The 22,424-nt window shown below is 37.6% G+C and overlaps 1 protein-coding gene and 1 long non-coding RNA gene across 2 annotated transcripts; one reads left to right on the plus strand and one right to left on the minus strand.

The window, feature by feature from the left end:
• Positions 1–15,338: 15,338 nt before the first annotated feature.
• On the plus strand, positions 15,339–19,225 carry LOC113357838. Its single transcript, XM_026601327.1, has 8 exons — positions 15,339–15,594; positions 16,215–16,286; positions 16,397–17,276; positions 17,349–17,495; positions 17,584–18,199; positions 18,337–18,638; positions 18,724–18,815; positions 18,901–19,225. The coding sequence occupies exons 2-5, from the start codon at positions 16,225–16,227 to the stop codon at positions 18,124–18,126; spliced, it is 1,632 nt and encodes a 543-aa protein (XP_026457112.1). The 5' UTR covers positions 15,339–15,594; positions 16,215–16,224; the 3' UTR covers positions 18,127–18,199; positions 18,337–18,638; positions 18,724–18,815; positions 18,901–19,225.
• Positions 19,226–19,254: 29 nt separating this feature from the next.
• On the minus strand, positions 19,255–20,420 carry LOC113357839. The gene is made up of 3 exons (XR_003363946.1): positions 19,894–20,420; positions 19,427–19,783; positions 19,255–19,343 (listed from the first exon to the last, which is right to left on the minus strand). It is a non-coding gene; the product is annotated as an uncharacterized LOC113357839 (long non-coding RNA).
• Positions 20,421–22,424: the final 2,004 nt, after the last annotated feature.

The raw sequence follows: 22,424 nt of genomic DNA on the forward strand, positions 1-22,424 counted from the left end.
ATCTCCTTGGTTGGCATACTTATTGACTACAGGAAGAAGTACCCTGATGCGAAATTCCAATTGTTGTACACGAGTTTGCACTCAAGCATACTAAAATTCATATAAAGTGACAGAGCTCTACTCAGATAGTTGCACTATGGACATCATATTCGGAGTCAAAACTAATCACATGGATAGATCAAGAAGATGGATATAGAAAAACATGTATGGTTTTGATGTTTACTAAGTGAACGGCGTTTCCCATATCTGTCTGAAGGCCTCCGCCAAAATGAACCTATCCTAATGGATTGAGATACTAGTCTGACTAATATCAACACACTGGCATATACAAGGGTACCAGTGGTCGATAACCTACCTCTAGGTCAACACAACTGGCATATACAAGGGTACCAGTGGTCGACTTTATTGAATTTATTCCTTTTGGTCAAATGGTCTGGTCTCAATTTTTTTTTTTTTTTTTTGGTAACTACCATTTTTTTTTCATCTCTTTTTCTTTTTCAACTTTTTTTTTTTTTTTTTTCATGGTATCTCAATCACTCTAATTCACCCTAGCATTGGTAACAACTTGAATCGTGGGCCCCACCTATCACTTAGAGAAACATAGTTTAAAAACAAAATAAATAAAAATAGAAGTGAAAAGGACTCAACGAGATATGGTGAAACTATCATGTTATTTCTAACACCTGAGCTCTGTGCTTTTATGAATAGACTCTTTAGATGTTTCCATCTAATCAGATTGGTTCCTCAAACTCCTACAATCAAAATGCTTCCATCCACTTAGATTAGTTAGTGCAATCCTCAATAGGCATAAATTTCTAGGCTCTGGAGTTTATTTATTGCAACTAAAAGCTAACAAAAAGTTTCTTCCCCACCCCCAAACTTAAATCTAACATTGTCCTCAATGTTTCTCATGAAAGAACAGTACCAAGAATATAAGTAACATGAGGAAATAGTAAAGAGAGAGTTCGGAAAGATAGTACCTGAGTGAAGTGAAACCAAAAACTGAATACAAAAATTATACAACATACAAATCGCCTCGATGGTCAATCAAGGGTAAACAGGGTCCTCCAGAGGGACCTCCTCAACATCACCTGTAGGAAAAGGCTCTAAAAAGGGCTTCAATCGCTGACCGTTAACCTTTGAAGAACTACTACCATCCAGTGTCTCGATCTCAACAGCTCCATGAGGAAAAACAGTACGGACCACAAAAGGACCGGTCCACCGAGAGCGCAGTTTCCCGGGGGAATAGATGCAAACGAGTGTCATACAGAAGAACTTTTTGACCTGGAGAAAATGACTTCCGTAATATGTTTCTATCATGCACAAGTTTCATTTTGTTCTTATACTCCTTCGCACTATCGTAAGCATCTATACGAATCTCGTCCAACTCATTGAGCTGGAGTTTCCTATGGGCTCCTGCCTTGTCAAGTGAAAAATTTAGCTGCTTAACAGCCCAATAAGCTCTGTGTTCTAACTCAACAGGTAAGTGACATGCCTTGCCATAAACAAGCCGATAAGGCGACATTCCAATGGGTGTCTTAAACGCAGTACGGTAAGCCCATAAGGCATCAGTAAGCCTAGACGACCAGTCTTTCCGATTAGGATTAACTGTTTTCTCTAATATACGTTTTATCTCCCTATTGGAAACCTCTACCTGACCACTAGTCTGTGGATGATACGGGGTAGCTACCTTATGTGTAATACCATATTTCTTCATCAGAAGTCTAAAAGTCCCATTACAAAAGTGCGACCCTCCATCACTAATTATAGCTCGCGGTGTACCAAAACGTGTAAGTATATTATTTTTCAAGAACTCAATCACAACTCTATGGTCATTGGTTTTACACGCAACCGCCTCAATCCACTTAGAGACATAGTCTACGGCGACAAGGATGTATAGGTTACCAAAAGAATTAGGAAACGGACCCATAAAGTCAATACCCCACACATCAAAGACCTCAACAATTAAAATAGGGTTCAAGGGCATCATGTTCCTACGGGAAATGGTTCCTAATTTCTGGCATCGTTCACAAGTAACGCAGTAACTGTGGGAGTCTTTAAACAACGAAGGCCAATAGAATCCACACTGCAATATCTTAGCAGCAGTTTTCTTAGCACTAAAGTGACCCCCACAAGCATGATCATGACAAAAGGAAATAATACTGGACTGGTCACTCTCAGGTATACATCTCCTAATAATCTGGTCTGGGCAATGCTTAAACAAATAAGGATCATCCCAAAAGAAGTGCTTAACCTCAGCTAAAAATCTAGAACGATCTTGTTTACCCCAATGTTGGGGCATTCGACCAGTAACAAGATAGTTCACTGTATTCGCATACCAAGGTAATTGGGTAACAAAGAACAATTGTTCATCAAGAAAGCTATCCCTTATAGGAAGGGAATCATCTGGGGAACTAACAACTAGCCTAGACAAGTGATCTGCTACAACATTTTCGGAACCCTTTTTGTCTCTAATGTCTGGAGAAAACTCTTGCAACAACAGAATCCACCTAATCAATCTAGGTTTAGTATCCTTCTTAGACAAAAGATATTTTAAAGCAACATGATCAGTATATATGATGATCTTAGAACCTAAGAGATAGGATCTAAACTTGTCTAAGGCAAACACAATGGCTAATAGTTCCTTCTCGGTAATGGTATAGTTCAACTGGGCATCATTCAGAGTTTTGCTAGCATAGTAAATCACATGAAGTAACTTATTTTCTCGCTGACCTAGCACAACACCAATAGCATAATCTGAAGCATCACACATGATCTCAAAGGGTAGGTTCCAGTTGGGTGCCTGGACTATGGGGGCGGTAGTGAGTAATGACTTAAGCTTCTCAAAAGCCTCTAAACAAGCATCATCAAAAACAAACTTAACATCTTTTGCAAGCAAATTGCAAATAGGTCTAGACATCAAGCTAAAATCCTTAATGAAACGACGATAAAAACCAGCATGTCCTAAGAATGACCTAATATCACTTACGGTTTTTGGGACCGGTAAAGTTTTAATAAGGTCAACTTTTGCTCTATCCACCTCTATACCCTTTGAAGATACAATATGCCCTAGAACAATTCCTGAACGAACCATAAAGTGACATTTCTCCCAATTAAGCACTAAATTCTTTTCCTTACACCTAGTCAAAACTAATGACAAATGATGCAAGCACTCATCGAAAGACGAACCAAACACTGAAAAATCATCCATAAATACCTTTAAGAACCGTTCTACCATGTCAGAAAATATGCTCATCATGCAACGCTGAAAAGTCGCAGGGGCATTACATAGCCTGAAAGGCATGCGTCTATACGCAAAGGTACCAAAGGGACATGTAAAAGTGGTTTTCTCCTGGTCTTCTGGGGCAATAACGATCTGATTATATCCAGAGTAGCCATCTAAAAAGCAGTAGTGACTATGTCCAGCTAATCTCTCTAGCATCTAGTCGATGAAGGGAAGGGGAAAGTGGTCCTTCCTAGTGACCTTGTCCAATTTCCTATAGTCAATACAAACACGCCAACCCGTGGTCATTCGGGTCGGGATTAACTCATTGTTATTATTCTGGACTACAGTAATACCAGATTTCTTGGGAACAACCTGAACGGGGCTGACCCACTTACTGTCTGAAATAGGGTAGATGATGCCTGCATCTAATAGCTTAAGAACCTCAGTTCGAACTACTTCTTTCATATTAGGGTTTAGTCGACTTTGCATCTCCCTAGAAGGTTTGGTGTCTTCCTCTAAATAGATCTGATGCATACAAACAGTAGGACTTATAACCTTAATGTCTGCTATGGTCCACCCTAAAGCTTCCTTGTTGTTTTGAAGGACAGTTACTAGCCTACTTTCCTGATCTATATCCAAGTCGGAAGAAACAATCACAGGTAAAGTCTCAGAAGGGCCTAAAAACATATACTTCAGGGTATCTGGCAATTGTTTTAGGTCCAACTTAGGAGGCTCTTCTGAAGAAGGAACTAGGGTAGACTTAGAAACTGGTAGTGGTTCGAACTTAGGTTTCCATCCATTACTAGTATCTAACAAAGGGGTTGAGTCTAACAAAGCATTCACCTCATTAATTACATTATCATCATCAAAATCAATCCCAAAGTGAGCTAGGCATTTTTCTAATGGATCTTCTAACAAAGTGTTTGGTAATGACTCCTCGACTAATGTTCCTATCATGTTCACCTCTTCTATATTCTAGTTCAGAGGGTAGCTTACTAATATTAAAAATGTTCAGCTCAATAGTCATATTACCAAAAGACAAATCCATAATACCATTTCGACAGTTAATGATCGCATTGGATGTAGCTAAAAACGGGCGACCTAAAATCACTGGTATTTGGTTCTCTGGGTCAGGGACAGGTTGGGTATCTAGGATAACAAAATCCACTGGATAAATAAACTTGTCAACCTCTATGAGAACATCCTCGATCACACCACGAGGAATTTTAACGGACCTATCATCTAACTGAAGTGTCATCTGGGTAGGTTTCATCTCACCAAGTCCTAGCTTAAGGTACACATGATATGGAAGTAAATTCACACTGGCTCCTAAGTCAAGCAAATCTTTCTCAACACGGTACTTACCTATTGTACAAGCAATGGTAGGGGACCCTGGGTCTTTATACTTAGGAGTAGTGGTATTCTGAATAATAGAATTCACATGACTAGCTATGAAGGCTTTCTTCTGGACACTGAGCTTACGCTTTCGCGTACACAAGTCCTTAAGGAACTTGGCATAAGAGGGAATCTGCCTAATTGCATCTAATAATGGAAGGTTGATATTAACCTGCTTAAAAACCTCCAATATATCATTAAAGTTGGACTCCCTCTTAGTCGGAACTAGCAGCTGGGGAAACGGGGCTCTGGGAACAAATCCGTGCTTAACATGACCCTCATTGGTCTCTTTGGAGACTCTATTAGTCTCCTCATTTTCTGGCTCAGCAGGGTGAACTACAGCATGTTCATTATCAGGCATGTCGACCTTGTTGTCAACTTTCTTTCCACTCCTTAGGGTTGTGACAGCATTCACATGATTGTACGATTTCTCTCCTTTGGGGTTAGGATCAGTATGACTAGGGAACCTTCCTTCTTCTCTCTCATTGATAAACTTAGCTATTTGGCCGACTTGAAGCTCTAATTTAGCAAAAGACTGGGCACTATTCTTAAAATTCTGTTTGGTTTCCTCTTGAAAATTACCCTGGCTTTTTACTAACATTTCCTGGCTTTGTGATAGCATCTCCTGGCTCTTCCTTAATATACTAAGGGTTTCCTCTAAGCTAGCTATTCTATTCTCAGATGGGTTCTGGGTCTGACCTGAAGAGTTCTTAGTATAACCAAAACCTGGGGGAGGCTGAGAATTACTAGACTGGCCTTGATTCTGGCCCTTAGACCAAGAGAAATTAGGATGGTTTCTCCAACCAGGGTTGTAGGTTTCTGAGTATGGGTCAAACTTCTGACGGTTCTCAAACCTAGAGTTGTTATAGACAGCATGGGCTTGTTCTTCACTAACTTGACCTTCCCAAAATGAATTATCGGGCTCTATTCCACAACTAGAGACTTGAGAAGCTCTATTAGGTTCAACAAGGGACCTATTTTTAGACTGACCCATTTCTAAAGCTTCTAACCTTCTGGACAAAGCAGCAAACTTAGCATCTGACGCAAAACTCGTATCTACCATATTGGTGCTACTTCTATTGACCAAGAGTCTTTTAGGGGGTTCAACACAAGATTCCCACTGTTGGGATTTTTCAGCGATAGCTCCTAAGAAGGTAAAAGCATCATCAGCATTTTTACTAGTGAATTCACCAGCGCACATAGACTCAACCCATAGCTTTGGTCGAATAGTCTAAGCCATCATAAATAATCTGTACAAGTTTCATATTATCAAATCCATGGTGAGGACACTGAGATAGGAGATCATTGAATCGCTCTAAAAACCTATAAAGAGACTCTCCCTCTTGTTGCACACTAGCACTAATTTTCTGCCTAACAGCTACAGTTTTATGCTTAGGGTAGAATTTCATATAGAAGGCAGCGATAAGTTCCTGCCATGTTTCTATGGATTCATACGGTAGGTTGTTAAGCCAGGTCTTGGCTTTATCTCTCAAGGAAAAGGGAAACATTTTAAGTTTCAAGACTTCATCAGTAAGGTCTTTTATTCTAATTGTCCCACAGATTTCCTCAAAGTCCCTAATATGGAAATAAGGGTTCTCATCATCTTTTCCTAAGAATATAGGGATCATCTGAAGAATACTAGGTTTTATCTCAAAATTAGCCGTAGTGGCTGGCAATTTAATGCATGAAGCTCGATTGGTCCTAGTTGGGAACATGTAATCTTTCAAAGTTGCCATCGCTAGCACAACAGAAGTACTAGGGGTATTTTTATCACTCAGAGATAAATTCTCAAAACTGAAGTTTCCAAAAACAGGGCTCTCAAAAGAAGAGTCTTCGAGCTCCCTGCTTAAATCAGAAGAACTACTAGGTTTTTCGCTAATCAATCGACCTAGAGTATCTCTTTTCCAAGCCCTAACAAAATCGGGCATACACTAAAAAGAATTCAAAAAGAAATAAAAAAATCCTAACAGGAAGGTTCTAGCAATCACACAGCAGGCTGACTCGACTTTACCACAGCGAACCTAAAGATTTCTAGCAAACAACAAGCATGATGGCTCCATTTAGATTGTTTCTAGACCAGCTTCTAATCCTTCGAAAGGGAATTCGTTACAATTTAAGCAAACCCCTCTGGAATCAATCCGAGTTAAAGCAAGTTGAATCGAGGCGAGGGAAGCTCAGTGGAGCTTTGATACACAAAACCTCACCGATCCAATGCGGCGCAGTCACGCATTCAACTCGCAGAAACCGTCAAGAACTTCGCGGTGTGCTTAAAAGAGTAACCAATATTTTTCGAATGATTGTCCTGTTAAGCTCGATACCCTATAAGTCTCTTTCTAGTCCAAATTTTAGGCTTAGGTTCGCTTTAGGTTTCGTTTTCCTAAGGCGGGCAAGAAGGGAGCGGTGATGAAATCCGAACCCTTATCTTATATGGTCCAGTCCTTGCCCTTTACTAGGAATTTAAAAACAGTCCATATTCAAGTCCTCATCATATATTCACCTTAAGGAGTCCAGTAACCCGCTTGCAGGAGATTCGCGGGTGTTTAGAATTTTACCTCCCGTACCAGACGGGCGAAGAACCGCTGAAGTCGACTCGGACCACGACTCCTATGCCGTGTGCGAACCCGAGGGGCCGAGACGATATCGTAATCGTCGTCCTTCCCTGCACACCGTTTATATTTAAGGATACCCTTCCGTAGGGTTTAAAAATAAAAATAAAAATGTCCAAAAATTAATGTCCAAAGTCCATAAAAAAAAATTACAAAAATAAAAATGTCTCTCTTTTTTTTTTCTCTCTTTTACAAAATAAAGAAAATCTTCTTCTTTCGCTCCTTTAGCTTTGCTTTTCGCTCCCAAACTTTAAGTAAATAACCACAAGCTTTGGCAAAATTGTCTTTCGCTCCAATCTTCAAAAATCTGCAAGGAAACAAAAAAAACCCAAAAACGTAAAGAAGAACAAAAATAAAAAAAATAATAAAAAAATGCTAACTAAACACAGGTCCGCGTCGGCGGCGCCAAAAATTTGATGGTTTTTCAAATAGTGATTGTAGTAGTGGTAAAAACTGGGTCTTTTCAGACTTGTGAAGAAAACAATTTTTATAGATTTAAATTAAACATGCAACTAAATAAAATAATTCAAAGTTTTGGAGAAAACTACCAAGACTAGGATTCCACCATTGACCAAATAAATAGTAAACTCTAAATAATATTCATGCAATTCTATCTTTAAAAATAATTCTAATATTTGCCTCAAATATATTCTTGAAGTAATAGTTGTAATCAAAGAGTATAAAACATCAAAAGTATTTAAAACCCAACATGCTTCATCAAATTAATTCACAACTATTCAATAAGAACTAATATTTCAATTCAATCCCATGCAAATAATCAAATAATAATATTGCAAATAAATAGTAAAATTAGAATTATACCAATTAATGTGGAACAATGGCTTCCTCCGTCGCCTTGGCTAATGAGTTTAGCTCCTCATCCCAAAAACATAATCATAAGATGTATCCATGGCTTAATAATGTGTTTTTATTGATGAAAATGGTGTAAAAAAAAGTTTGCAACGTTGTATAAATGTTACAGCGTCACTGTTACAAAGTGGAAAAGGCTGAAAATAAACGATACAAGCCTCTGCTGTTGTAAAACAACGACAGTTGGGTGTTGAAATTAAGACTGCTGAAGAACGACGGACTCTGCGAGTCTGTTCTTCGTGTTCTTCAGGTTCTTCAATGGCAGCAGCAGCACCAATTCTCTGTAACTTCTTTGTTTCGGCTCTCCTGGACTCCAAACTCTCTCCTAAGGGTTTCTAACCCTTCTCTGACTTGAACCAACTCTTATATAGTCTTTTAATCCCAAAAAATCTCTACTGAATCCGACTTTTTTTCTTTTCTTTTTCTTCTCTGCGCTGTTGAGAGAATATCTCTCTCTGATCTCCCTATACGCGTTTATGAGCTATTATATTGCCCCAAAACTCTCCCAAGACTTGAACAGGACCAAGTAGAGTTTTCTTTAGCGTAAAACTCTCCCAGAATCTCCTCAAAAAATCTTTGAAACGTAAACAGAACCATACGTTTCCTATTTGGACTCTGATTTCTTCTCCCGGCTATTCCAGCCCAATGTGATCGATCAAAACACATGTACCAGCTCTGTTTAGTCCATTCACATCCATCCCAACTGATTTTGGGGGTTGAATCTCTTTAGAAACCGTCCATTAATCGAATCTAACTCTGCCAGCAAACATGCATGAAGTTTCCCGCCAAAACATTAATTTGAAAACGTGAAGAAATGTGATCTCCCCCTATCCAGTTCTGGTGTCCCTTTAGCAGATGCCTGGAAATGGGTCACCCCTTAGGTTACCTCTTATCCAAAGTGAGAGTCCGTATAGTAATTTTCTCCCACGAGCGCAAAAACCACTTTTTTAGCCAATTTCGCCGCAAAAGCTTATTTCTCCAGAAATACCTACAGGGACATAAAAAGCCATAATAAGTACAAAAAATGGGTACTAACACAATATACAATTGGGCTATATTAGACACATAAATGCGTCTATCACACTCTACATGATCACTACCTCCAGATAGCCCAAATTTCATGGTAGCCTCTGCTATTTCTTGTTTAATTCAGGAATTATCACGAGATCAAATTGGTACTTTTCGAACACCTTTTATCCAGAGAGCGTAGATTGTAAACACTAAATTATCCATTGCATAGAACATAAAATAATAAAATTTGGCCAATAAAAAAGGAAGGACATAAACACTGTTATCATAGGATGTAAATTTGGCTAATGGGCAAAGCATACTCAATTACATTGAGAGTAAAATTTCCATCTTTAATTATGTTTTAACTCTGACCCCCTACGCAACCCAAATATTATACCGTTAGCAAAAGGAAATAAAAATTACATACACATATCCAAAATAGAATCCTTAAATAAATCCATATCCCGCCGAATAGGAATAAAGAATTGAATCCGACTACGATCTAGGGATGTATATTTTTTTGCCAACTCCCTTGGCCCATCAATGTTTCTGCAGTTTAAAATGGTCTTGAGGTTACTAAAAGTTCCTATTAATTGGAAATAGTGTCCCCTAAGAGCAACTGCAGTGGACGACTAAACCCAAATTTAAAGTAAAAAATCCAGACACAGTGGAACGGAGTATCGACTAAATCCAGACCATCGATTAAATCCCAGAGTATATTTGTTCCGGGACCAAGACCAAACCCAAATATAATCGAGTGTTGATATAATCTCCGTTTCTCAACGGGCGTTGATATAATCTCCGTTTCTCAACGGGCGTTGATATAATCTCCGTTTCTCAACGGGCGCTTGTATAGAGTTCGTCCCACGACTAGGCGGCCATATAAACTACACCCCAACGAAACGTTGATAAACTGTACGCCCGATGGAGCGTTTGCTGAGTTGTTCGCCTGGAATCAGGCGTTGATATACCAACCGCCCCATTCAAACGGAGGTAAAGTTTACGCTCAACAACATGCGTTGATATAGTATACGCCCCGCAACAGACGAAGATAAAGTGTACGCCTGGCGTCAAGCGGAGATAAAGTGTACGCCCAAATCAGGTGTTGGTTAAAGCTTCCGCTCGTTAATCAAAACATTTTAGCATGACCATTGCTTCAAAAATGGCATGCAAATATTAGGAAAGCCAACTAACAACCCTCACACACAAAATGTACCTTACACATAAATCACCAACAACTACTACCACACACACAAGAAAAGTAAGTTGCCTGGAAGTTGTCACTGAAAATCTCAAATCCATATAATTTGCCTCATAATTCGATCAAGTCCAAGTCCTTTTGCGTTGACTTTAGCCATAACAGTAAATCAATGAGCTCTAAGTCAGTTAACCCAAGTCCAACCATCATTTAGGCATTGATTATACATCCTCCCGGCTTCGGGCGGATTCTTTACGTGCGTCCCATGGGGCGTTGATTTTACATCCGCATGCCTTCTTGCGGTGACTTTATGCACGCCCCATGGTGCGTTGATATATACCAACGCCCGTTCGTCGAGCGTAAACTTTAATTACGCCCCACATTGGGCGTGCGTAAACTTTACCAACGCCCCACACCGAGTGTTATCTTTATCAACGCCTGAATGGGGCGCACTTTATACCACCGCTCCATGACGAAACGTTGATTATAACCCCGCCCGATTAAATATAGTCGTCGCCCACTACGTCACACCACAGACTAAACTAAAGTTTAGTCGCCGATTTTACTCTTTAGTCTTTGATTTTTGTCGCACCAATGTGGATGCTCTAACCAACTGCAATATCTTTCAGTTCACTGTATTGCCGCTTGAAATTGGGTCTAAACTTACTCAACACTAACCTTAAAAGCAGTCATTATAGAGGGAAGTTTAAGACCATCACACTTCCACAATTTCAGTTCACTGTATTCCCAACAACTTTAAGACCATCACACTTCCACAATTTGTGCATTCAATATAGAGGGAAGTTTTAGATTGTTAATTTTTATTAAAATATGTTATACATAGAAGTCGCTAAACCCCAAGTATCCAATTGTGGTTTGTATGAACCACACTAAATACACATGAAAAAACAATGAAATAAGGCTAAGATAATTAGCTCTTTAATTTAATAGAAAATTTATATATTTCTATCATTAAAAACATAAAATCATAACATAGAAATTAAGACATTTTAATGAAATAGAAATAACATGTGTAATATGAATGTGATCTGCTAATATAAACTCAACTAGTGACATGCTGATGATGATCATTCATTTGAATACTGAAGATGAGAATTTCACCAACTGCTGGTGGCATTTCGTGAAATTCGAACGTTTAGGATAATACGTTCTTGCTCCATTCTTGCGGTTTGATCCAACTCCATTAAGCATACATCTCCCAACTTCAATTGATTTGAAACTACAAATTCACTCCAATCATCTCTAAGGCACATTCGATCACCAGAAAATGTTTGAAGTTTCACTGGCCACCCTTTTAATTTCTTAACATCTCTCACTCTGAGCGCAATTATACTCCCAGCACTTTCTCTGAAATTGTTACTTCTGGAAAAATATGATGATGCACATACAGGTGCGAACATTGAAAGGGTAGGAGAAGAAGAAAAGAAGCTGAAGAATATGAAATACAAGAGGCAATCCGTCAGAATAATCATGCGAATAGGTTGAGGCAAGCCAGATTAGAGAGGTATATGCGAGGTTACCCAGAACAAACTTTGAATGCAGAACTTCTTAAAGAAACTGCGGAGTTGAGGGAAATGATGACTACGAGAAAAAATGGTGGTAGGAAACAATTAGAAGAAGAGGCGGAAGAAGAGGGAAAAACTCCATTTAAAAGGAGAATTCAAATGACATCCATACCACCAAAGTGTAATTTACCCGTGTTTACTAACATATTCGATGGGAGTGCCTGTACGATACAACATGTGAAAGATTACACTCGATCCTTATTGCAGTGGGAAAAGTATGATGCAGTGATGTGTAAATATTTTGTTGCTAGTTTGGCAGGAGAAGCTTTGAAATGGTTTGAAGGATTACCAGTAGACACCATTGATTCATTTCATCAGCTGCAGAACATCTTCTTAGGACAATGTATAAGCAATAATATGTCAAGACCAGGAATTGAAAAAGTATTTGGACTTTGCATAAGGGTCAATAAAAGTTTGCGGCATCTGACAACGCGTTGGAGAACAATGTGTAGTGAAATAGCAAGACGCGTAGATGAACGATACTTGATTCTGGCATTTATTAATGCTCTTTTCCCTACAGATTTATTGTACACACAAATATTAAGAATAAAGGATACTACAACAATGACGGAGTTGCGCGAATTTCAAGAAAAATACATAGCGCTTGAAGAAAAGCAAAGGGATATGGAGTCTTATCCAATGGCGGCAGCAGATGCAAAAGGGGGAAATGCCAGTTTACTACCAAGAATGCGAAATTCGGATGTGAATGTTTCGCAAGGAAATCAAGGACGAAACAATGTAGAAATGGAACAAAAGCAAGTAGAAATGGGAAGTGCAGACCAAGCATAATTTGAAAAGGAACGTAGAGAGAAGCAGTCCCAAAAACGAGAAGGTAGTGATAAAGTGATAGACACTTATTTAATATCAATTGTATATATTATTGGTGCTCGATTTTGTACTTATTTGGTTATTTTATGTATTTGTAGGTGTTTTTTGGAAAATAAGCTTTTGCGGCGAAATTGACTCAAGATGTGGCATTTGAACCTCTGTAGATAACGTACCATAAGCATCCCAGAAATACGCTGACGGCACCCCGAAGGAACCCTGAAAAAGTGTTGAAAATATCGCAGAAAAATTACTATTGGCACCCAAGGAGCAAGTGTTATTCGGACTCTCACTATGGATAAGGGGTAACCCATTTCCAGGCAGCTGCTAAGGGGACACCAGAACTGGATAGGGGGAGGCCATCTTCATAATCCAAAACCTTAGCAGCCCAGCTAAATTCAGCTTCGCTCTCTATGAGAAGTTGAGAGCGAATTAAGTTTCTTTCTTTGACAAGTGCACTCTTCTCGTTTAAGGCTAAATCGCGCTCTTTTTGAACCTCAAGAATGGATTCTTGGAATTTTTCTAGTGCTTTCGCACCCTTAAGAACTATGTCATCTTTTTCAGAGATAAGTTTATTCTTCTTCGCTTTTAAAAGTTGAATTGCCTCTTGACTTTTGTGAAGGCGTTGTTTAAAGTTATTAAACGAACTTAATGTGAATCTATGATTTCTTCAAGAGTACTATATCTTGATCTTAAATCTTCCAAGCTCGGATCTTTCGATCCTTGATCAAGGTAATTATTTAAAAAAGAATTAAGATGTTCAAGGAGGATTTCATCAGCAGGGAGATCGACAGCTTCATCAGAAAGATTGTAAAGGTCTGCGAATATAATAAAATAAGAAATGCAAATTATCACATACGAGTATGAGGATAAGGAATACATATCAATAATTTCATTATTCCTTTCTCGAGCTTTGCGAACCAGTTCTTGATTAATTGAGTTTTCATCTTTAAGCCTGGAATTCTCATCCTTAAGCTTGGAATTCTCGTCTTTAAGTTCAGAGTTTTCATCCTCAAGCTTGGCACTTTCTCGATCAAGTTTAGCGATTTTACTTTGGTAATATAGAGAGATTACATAAGCCAAATGAGCGCCCTGTGAAGAAGAAAGAAAATATTATAGTTAGAAGTAAAGTAAAACTAAAGGAAATACAAAAGAAAAGGTCGAAAATATCACCAAAGAGCTAAGAGTAAACTGGAGATTTGGACTTATCGAAGATCAAGCCCCGCAAAGAGATGGATCATCCAAAGTAGGGGCATCAAAGATCTTGGAAATCATTTTAAAAGCACGATTAAGATTGTCATTGCCAGCAGCAGTCAAAATATCTCCAGCAAAAAGATCGGATATATCTTTCCATTGCTTCCAGTCTCTACGACAACATCCCTTTGATCAGTGAATTATAAGCTACGATTTCCCCGAACAGGTCTCCACCTACCAAAGAATGTTAAAATCACAAAGTGTGGCATTATTGTTAAATTATGCTCTCTAAGTTTGTGATTTTTGCATTGATCACTTCAAATGACGCGAGATGCATTTGTATTCCCTGTCGTTTGTCTAATTAGTTGTTTCCAAAAACCAGTAAGATGTGTAAAACACAGTTACTTATCAAGAAAAATCATGTCAGAGTGGAAATACTCGTCCTTGTTTATTTGTCTTGACTCCCATGCTCTCAGTATTCTTACTTTCTTTGAGGTTCTGGAATAGAAGTTCTAGGTTAAACAGTAAGTTTCCACTGAGAACCAACACATAAAACTGAAAGACCAAAAAGGTGAAGTATTTTGATCAAGGACTGCTCAAGGATACTCCACTGTTAAAGAAGACACATTAGCAGAATAATATAAAAGGAAAAAAAGCAAAATTATTAGCAAAGTTCCAATGTTAAGTCCTTTGTGTATCTTCACATAAATTGGATACAAATTTCGACTCATACTCATAGACAGTACCCCAAGTCGAGCACAAATCCCCGTCCCACATTTCCATAAACATTACCAATTGCCTATATACATCATACTTTTCAGCACCAGCACAAATATGGATAGTGCCCGTATGCTCAAGACCTCCCTATTACAATATGTAAGGCTAAGAGCTTTTTAGAGGAGGATGGAACATGTCAGAAAAATACCTAAAGAAATTGGGAAATTTTCGTTAAGAAATTTCTATTGCCGTACATAAACCATAGTAATGAAAATGAATCAAATGATTTTCGAAATTTCATTTTTAGTTAGCATATATATATATATATATATATATATGAAACTGAAATTTCATTTCAGTTTGAATTAACATGCTTTCACCCATCTGTACCTGAATTTCGTCGAAATACTATGATCCACTAATGATATCTTAATTTCGTCAAAATACTAAGATCAACTAATGAACTTAAACTACGGATCTTCCTCGTTAAGTCTTATACCATTATACCATTAATGTCCAGACTTTTTGTGCATTGTCACGTTTGGGGGTGCCCAGTCATGTTTAGGGTATATATTACAGTCAGCTGCGACGTTGGATAAAAAATATCACGATCAGCTGCCACGTTGGATAAAAAAATATCACAATCAGCTGCCTTGTTTACTTCACCAAATCAAGTCTAATTTTCCCTTGTTTGCTTCACCAAATCAACACAGAAGCCCAGCCATTGCTTTATTCAGTTTTTTCAGGGAAGAAAAAGGAGATCAAAATCTCCGTCGCTTTTTTCCAGGGGAAGAAAGGAGATCAAAATCTCCGTTGCTTTCTCCTTCACCAAATCAAAAATTCCAGAATCCCCAGCCGTTTCCAAACTTTTAATTGCTTGGTTCAGGGAAGAAAAAGGAGATCAAAATCTCAAGTAATTTGTGTACAATTATCAAGTTTCTCTCAGTGCTTCTAACCCAATTTAAGGTACGATTCTTTAATACTTGTTGTTTCAAAACTAGGGTTTACTGATTTGTATGGTTTTATACTAGGGTTTGTTGATTTCTTTGTATTTTGAAACTAGGGTTTAAAATATTTTTTGGTGTTCGAAATCTAGGGTTTTTGAGTTACGAAGATGGATTTACCATCAGGTGTTTGAAACCTAGGTCTGCTAGCTGTTTGAGAAAATGTCCCAGTGAACTCTGTATTTGAAACTCCAGTGTTTGAGAAAATGTCCCACTGATTTCATTTTTACCGTTTTTCTATTTTTGTTTCAATTGATTTTGCCATTGTTGTTGTTGATTGATCTTTTAGTTTTGCTTTTGATGATTTCAGTTTTTAAATGATTATAGAATTACTTTTCTGTTTGATGCATGTGTTGGTAAGTGATAGTACCAAGTTGGGTATTCATTTGTTTCAATTGATTTGGCCATTTTTGTTGCTGATTGATCTTTTGGTTTTACTTAGGTTGATTTCAATTGATTACAAATTACTTTTATGTTTGATGCATACTTCAATAGCTGATAGTATAATTTCAGTATTCATGGGTGTGAAATGGATTTAGCTAAGTTCTTCAGATCATTACTAACCCAAAACTATTGTCATAGGTGCCAAGTTATGTGTATTCCTGAAGAGGTTCCAACAAAACATAAAGATTCAATGCCAGTGGTGAATAAAAGGTTAGTAGGTGCCAAATGGAAACACTATTATGGAAGTTTTGTTTGATTAAGGCTACACTATCTTGTTTTATCCTCGTGTAGTAATGAGTGTAATGACTTGTGTTTTGTAGGACGTATATCCACCCCCAGAAATACAGGGATGGCTACAGAAATATTACGACTTACTCCAGCTTCTCGTCTTTAAAAGAACTACGCGAAAATTTGGAAGACGATGAGCAAGTCATTTTCCGAAAAACTGCAATTTGGCATCTTCTTGACATGCCAGAAGAACAATCGTGGTCTGGCGCGTTAGTTAATTACTTATTGTCTAGGGAGGTTGCCTACCCTGTTGTTCCCGGAGAAAAGGCTGAAGAAAAAGTCGTAGAAACATGGTTCAGGGTTTGTGACGAGGAATTTGGCTTCGGGAAGGTTTATGACAAGAATTCAGGTTCTATAGAGATTTGCGACAACCCTTTTGAGAAAGATATCTGCTTTGGGAAGCTCGAGTTTACTTTGATTTATGGTCTTAGTTTTAGGAAGCCAGATCAAGCCTTTATCTGTCCAGAGGGACCATCTACCCTTAAGACAAGGTATTTTTCCAACATTGACAGCGTAAAGGGTTCTCATCTGAGAGCTTTTATTTTTGGCAAAGAGGTTGAATCTAGTTCAAAAAACAAAGAACCTAAAAACAAAAAGGTTAAACTTGAAAGTAAAAACAGAGTTATAATAACCGAGAAAAGGGTTGATTGTTCTAGTGAAGAAAGGGTCAAAGTGGCTTTATTGTATTTTGTTCACTTCTTCCTTCTGGGGCATGGAAATCATGCTAATGTCGAGGATGAGTTCTGGCACCTTGTCGACAACCTTACAGAGTTTAACAAGTACCCTTGGGGGGAATTAGTGTATGACAGGACCATTACCAAGAGTAGGTCTGCGTTGCTCTATCAAACCAACAATTACAAGAAGGAAGGACTACCGACTTTTAAGTCTCAAGGATTGCCGCATGTGCTGGTGGTAAGATGAATTTTCTTGATATAATAATGCATTATGTGTCTAATATAATAATCGAAGCTGTGTGCGTTGTAGGTTTGGGCCCTTGAAATTTTCCCGGGACTGCTTCAGAAGTTTGGAGATAGAAAAGATAGTATAACGTGGCAGCCACATATCCTTACTGTGTTATGCAACGAGCTTGTCCACCACCAAAGCATCGTTAAAACGTTGAATTCGGTACCAGTAAGTCCCAGAAACTATATCTGCTTGAAAATTAGTACTAATATTTTGTAAAATTGTGTGCTTACTCAACTGACGCAATGAATTCTAGGTTATCCGTGAAAGCATTACGGGGCATACATATGATTCTTTGGAAGAAATGCTCGGGGAATGTTTAGGTCCACTCAATTATGTGATATCGGATCTTGAGGAAGATAAGTTTGTTGTAGAACAGGACAACGAGGATTCGGAGACGAAATCTTCTTCACCACAGAAGCAACCGGATGACCATGTTCCAGAGTCGAATCCCAAGGATAGTAGTAACAAAAATGCACCTTATGGGGCACGATTTGATGATGATCGTTTGCAGGAGGTAGTCAAACTTTTGGCTGACATCTTTCAGACGCAGAGGGAGGCAGCTGATGTCTCAAAAAAACTGATGGATAAGGTTGATGACCTGATTGAATCGCAAAAGACAGTGATGGCGAAGATTACCTTATTGGAGAATGATGTTGCGTGCTTAAAGCAAAGAAATGATGAGGAACCTCCGTTCGAGGGTGATTACCATGATGAGGAAATGTCTCACTGTAGTGTGAGTCGCAACCTGTGCGTAGAGACAGAATTTAGTAAAGAAGATGTGGAATTTCATACTTGATGATAATAATATGGGAGCGGAAAACGATGAAGAAGGAACAAAACAACATGGTGCTGATGTTGCCTCCAACGATGTGAGTAAACCTCTTGTAACTAGTGTTTTTCTATTTATTTTTTTATACAAGTTCATAAAGGATGTGTTCAGTGTGATTCTGTCCTACTCTTTATTAATTGGTTAATAAATATCATTTTCATTGTGATGGATATGTAGGAAACTAACATTTCAAATAGCCCAATAGGAAGAAAAAGAACGCATCGCGAACTGGAAGTATCCAGCAACTCCAATGATGATGATGACGTACAAATACCAAGGAAAGTGGCCAAGGTTAAGAGGGAAATAATCCCTTCCAAATTTAGAAGGCCTCCATTTACATATGATGGTCGGAACCAAAAGAAGCCTCGAAAAAAGGTGGAAAGCAAGGAGTCTGTTATCAGGAATAATATGAAAACTCATATAACTGACTGGCAAAACGAAGAAGATATAAATGATCTAATCTGTTTCTTAGACCAAAGGTTAGTCTCCCTAGTTTTTTTGTGTCTTCTTTTGCATATCAAAACGAATTCATTAATGCCTTGTTTCGGTGTGTCTATGCCACAGTAAAATACATGGAGAACTCTATAATGATAATGGTATGTCATTAGTGAACTGTGGAGACTTATCTAGACTACTGGATCCATCTGGGTGGCTAGGTGATGAGATAAGTCAATTACATCATTTAGATATGGAGAAAATTTTCAGGTATGTTGAACTTATCTCTTTAGGGTCCACCTGCAGGTTATTAACAAAACATTGTACCTGTTGCGAAAGTCAAAGTACTTCACCGGGGCAAATCATACTTCGAGACGTATATGCTTGTATGGCTTTGTGAAATAGTCTCCGCCGGATGTATTTCTTACTTTTTGTATGTCTAGCCCAAGTACTAGTTTCATGCTTTTTGTATATTAAAACTGAGTGGACATCTGACAGAATGGTCGAAAGCATGTCTAGCCCAAGTACTAGTTTCATGCTTTTCCATCCAAAGCTTAGCCTCCATATTAGTAATTCCCAACTCTTCCATAGCAGCATTGAAGGAGTTCAGATTGTAGGCTTCTGATAGTTTCCATGCCACTTCATCAAGGCTGGAAACTTTTGGATCATTCTGTGGTCGATATGTCTAAAGCATGACCTTTGATTATGTTGAATACCCTCAAAATTTTCAGTAACCGCAACATCGATGACTGTTAAGGACAACATTCAAACATCATTACACACACAAAACACTCTTACACCATAGTAATGATATAATAAAACAATGTTTCACCTTTCTCATGATCCGAAAAAAACGTAATTGTCCTGTTCAATTCCATCAGAAAAGGTTTGAGAATGCAAAGGAACGGACTCCATGTTTCTTGGGTTTCAGTCAAACAAACCTAGATGGCAATGGGAAACATGCCATTGTTCCCATCAACTGAAGAGGCAGTCAAGACTACGCCCCTATACTTGCTCTTGAACGGAAATCCGTCCAAATCTATCAAAGGTCTACATCCATTCTTAAATCCCTCCAAAGACGCCTTATAAGCGATACACAGTCCACTCATTGGTCGTATTGTCTTTGGACCAAACTGCTATGTTGCTCGGGTTGATAGCCTTAATCTGGTGGCACAGCTCAGGTACTAACCTAAGATCAAACAAATGCATATCAAAACAATTATGTTAAAGGCATACATATCCCGAGAACTATAATTAATGAAATCGACACTTCTAATACACAAAAGTTAATAAAGTTACCTAAAACTTCTTTCATATGAGCCCAACCCATGTATCTTCTCAAGGCACATATGCCTTGCACGAAGAGCAGTCCAATATGATATCTGGACCTTTTTCTTTTTTAAAACCATCTTTCGTATTGTTGGGGGCTTAGTGTGAAGTCGTTCTTTCATGTAAGTCAATACGATACTAGTAACCCATGCAACAACCATATCCTTACCCGCAGCGTTGACGTTTTCACCTGCAACTACATTTGTCTTCTACGCAGTAGGCCTGGGATGTCTTCTTCTTCTTCAGCGTCATTAGGTATAGCTGAGTTTTCTGAACTAGTATATCCTTCGCTGAAATAATTGTTATCTTCACATTTATTCCAATCAGCGAACTGCCTATATTGTTCCCTCCTACTATCATCATCATCAGAGTCAGCACCTTCACTAAGAGGAGTAGTAATTATAATCCAGGTATTGTTCAGCTCCCCAAGGTAATTTTGGACTGCTAAATGGGCTTCTTTCAGCACTTTCGTATGCAGCCTCATCATCACCACTGTGTGTAGGGACAATCCTGCTAACAGTAAAACAATCTTTGATCACCACATAAATAACAAAATCTAAATTGTAATACTTAGAACACAAAAAATTACCACCAGCAATAAAAAAAATCAGATCATACTTACGTTATTACTTTGCGTTTGTGCATATTGAATGCAGAGTTAAATGCAAATCGATACAGCAGAAGAAAGAATAAATGTTGTGCCTAATTCATGACTTCTTTTTATACTGATTCAACCTAACATATACACATGTTCTTATCTTTCTCCAAAAATTAAATTAAAATCTTTTTCAATTAATAATACAACTTATATTAGTTAACTTCCTAACCCAATCCTAATTACTCCTATATTCAATTTCCATGTTCTTCTCTATTATTTTCTATTATACCTAAAATTCCGCGTATCTCCATTTATTTCTCTATTATACCTAAAATTCTGCATATCTCTGACAAAATGCCTAAATGAGAAATAATAATAAGAGGAAAAAATGAAAGAATATAATTAAGGCAGGAACGTAAGAGTACTGAAGTTTGAGATCAAACTAAATAATGAGAATATATAGAAATAAGTTTGACTAAATAAGTAATGAGAATAGAAATGATGAGACAATAACTGTAATTGATTAGCACAATAGTCTAATATAGACTTTATAAACACCAAATATAGACCATGACTGTAATTAGTTAGCACAATCGAAGAATGAGGATTATTAGTTTAGGACCAAAAATTATTATCTCATTGTTAGTTCCATATAATTATACTCAATCTTTTTTAACTCTTATGAAGACCCATTACTAAAACCTTAAATAAAAAAACCCGTGGAAGTCGGCAAACACAAATACTTCCTTGAAGCATTTTATCAAACAGTAAATGAGCAATAATGTTTTCTTTTCGTTTAACAGAAAAATCATAATTGATCAAAAGAGAAGGTCTAAAAACGTGAAAGAAGAGATACAAATCCCAAAAAAAGAAAGAAACAAAACAATTGGGAGCTGAGAAGATTAATTATAATTTTAATCTTTACGTTTTCTAACCTAATCAAACAAATAGTCAAAAAGGGGACATCTTACTAGTACTCGGAGGAGTAATCGATTGCAGATAAAGGTTGCATTTTGTTACATATCACAGTGATAAATAAAGACCCAATCCCGGCTAAGGCTTACATTATTTACATTGCGTAATGTATATATTCAGACCATCGATTTCAAGTTCCAACTATTTTACTAGCTATCAAAGCATCCATAGCAAGGACCTTTAAAGATGTGTAAGGTTAAAAAATTAAATAACACTATTGGGATGATGACGTAGATGGTGTGGTCCGGACCTTAGTTTCAAAAATAAGGACCTTCCTTAGCCCACGTGGTGCTTATCTGGCACCTAAGGTCCGGACACCAAGCCTAATGGTCCAGATCTTCCTGAACATATGTGGCTCCTATGTGGCAATTCATATTTGGGATTTTTAAAAGGTCCAGACTCTAGTAAAAAGAAGTCCGGACCCTTTTGACTTTTTTTCAAAACAAATTCCAATTATAATATTTTTGAATAATCTCATAAGATCCGGTTAGAGGTCCGGATTTTAAATTGTGGACCTTAACAATAAATAAAATATCTTATTTATTTTAATTATATCTTTTTGACTAAAAAAATTATGATTTGATTAAAAGTATAAAATAAAGTTTGATACAACACAATCACTTTTTACACATGTAGCTACACAAAAACCAAAAATTATACAACAAGCAAAAAATGAAAAAGATAAATGAATAAATACCTTTTCCACAAAATAAAATTTAGTTTAAACGTTCGCTTTGTATTTCTAATTGTAGATTTGGTCTCATTCGCTTTACCTTCCTTACTTACGCAGGCATTCGCGTTAACCAATTTATTTACGCATGATAATATTTGAAAATAATAACAAAGAACATGAAAGGTCCAATAATTTTTAGGACAAAAATATAATAAAGTTATTTATTAGGGATAAAAATGGTACACAAAACCATAT

The sequence above is a fragment of the Papaver somniferum genome, chromosome 3, assembly GCF_003573695.1.
Source record: "Papaver somniferum cultivar HN1 chromosome 3, ASM357369v1, whole genome shotgun sequence".
Lineage (NCBI taxonomy): Eukaryota > Viridiplantae > Streptophyta > Magnoliopsida > Ranunculales > Papaveraceae > Papaver > Papaver somniferum.